Genomic DNA, 1,249 nt, shown 5'->3' on the forward strand with positions numbered 1-1,249 from the left:
ACCTTTGCTATTATCATCAGGTAAATTTACCTTTGCCATTATCATCAGGTAAATTTACCTTTGCCATTATCATCAGGTAAATTTACCTTTGCCATTACTAATGAGGCATAAATTTACCTTTACCATTACCATAAGGCATAAATTTACCTTTGCTATTATCATCAGGTAAATTTACCTTTGCCATTATCATCAGGTAAATTTACCTTTGCCATTATCATCAGGTAAATTTACCTTTGCCATTACTAATGAGACATAAATTTACCTTTGCCATTACTAATGAGGCATAAAATTTACCTTTGCCATTACGAATGAGGCATAAATTTACCTTTGCCATTACCATAAGGCATAAATTTACCTTTGCCATTACTAACGAGGCATAAAATTTACCTTTGCCATTACGAATGAGGCATAAAATTTACCTTTGCCATTACTAACGAGGCATAAAATTTACCTTTGCAGATCGGTAGCGTTCCGTTCCAGACGGCTTCAGCGCCCGCTGTACGCGGATACTCGCACGCATCGTCGTTCTGCGACGAGCCGTCGGGACAATCGAAGTACTCTGCAGTCTGTGAGCGAAGAAGCCTGGGGGTCAGGTGAGCCGCACGGTGGATGATATCGAAAGCAGGGGCGTGGCGCGGGAGAGAGGGGGCGAAGGGCAGGGGGCGGGGGAGGGAGGCGAGGGGGCGGGGGAAGGAGGGGCGGGGTATTACGATTGTGTCTGCCCCCCACGCACACTCACACTCACACACACACGCGCACACACACACGAACACACTCCCCCTCCCTTCCTCCCCACACCCTTCCCCTCCCCACACCCTCCCCCTCCTCCTCACCTTCGCCATGTCATCTTCGCTGGCCATGACTATGTGTAGGTCTGGACATCCGTCAATGCCCGTAATGTCCAGAAGCTCCTGGTAGCCCCAGATGTACTGGCGCGCCGCGGCGAAGGCGACGTTGGCGCAGAGTTCGAGGTCCTGCGTGGCGACGTCGGCGTCGTAGTCGGTGCGCTTGCTCGTCTGCAGTCCGAACTCCGTGTGCACCTGAGGAGGAGAGAGAGAGAGAAGGTTAAAGAGTTAGAGAGAGGGGTGGGGAGTGAGAGAGTGAGTTAGAGAGAGAGAAGGGGTTACAGAGAGAGAGGGAGAGAGAGGGTTAGGAGAGAGAGAGAGAGTTAGAGAAGAGAAGAGGAGAGAGAAGGTGGGAGAGTTAGAGAGAGAGAGAGAGAGAGAGAGAGAGAGAGAGAGAGAGAGAG

At 50.3% G+C, this 1,249-nt stretch overlaps 1 protein-coding gene across 1 annotated transcript in view; it reads right to left on the bottom strand.

The window, feature by feature from the left end:
• The window catches only part of LOC106819763, a gene marked incomplete at both ends in the record, with an annotated part of 6,033 nt that extends 4,993 nt beyond the window's left edge, over window positions 1-1,040 (bottom strand). The window contains 2 exons of the mRNA XM_014824354.1: window positions 452-566; window positions 834-1,040. Of these exons, the coding sequence (XP_014679840.1) occupies window positions 452-566; window positions 834-1,040 (322 nt within the window). The remainder of the gene's footprint in view (window positions 1-451; window positions 567-833) is intronic.
• Between the last annotated feature and the right edge of the window lie 209 nt (window positions 1,041-1,249).

Source organism: Priapulus caudatus, unplaced genomic scaffold (assembly GCF_000485595.1).
Source record: "Priapulus caudatus unplaced genomic scaffold, Priapulus_caudatus-5.0.1 Scaffold4382, whole genome shotgun sequence".
NCBI lineage: Eukaryota > Metazoa > Priapulida > Priapulimorpha > Priapulimorphida > Priapulidae > Priapulus > Priapulus caudatus.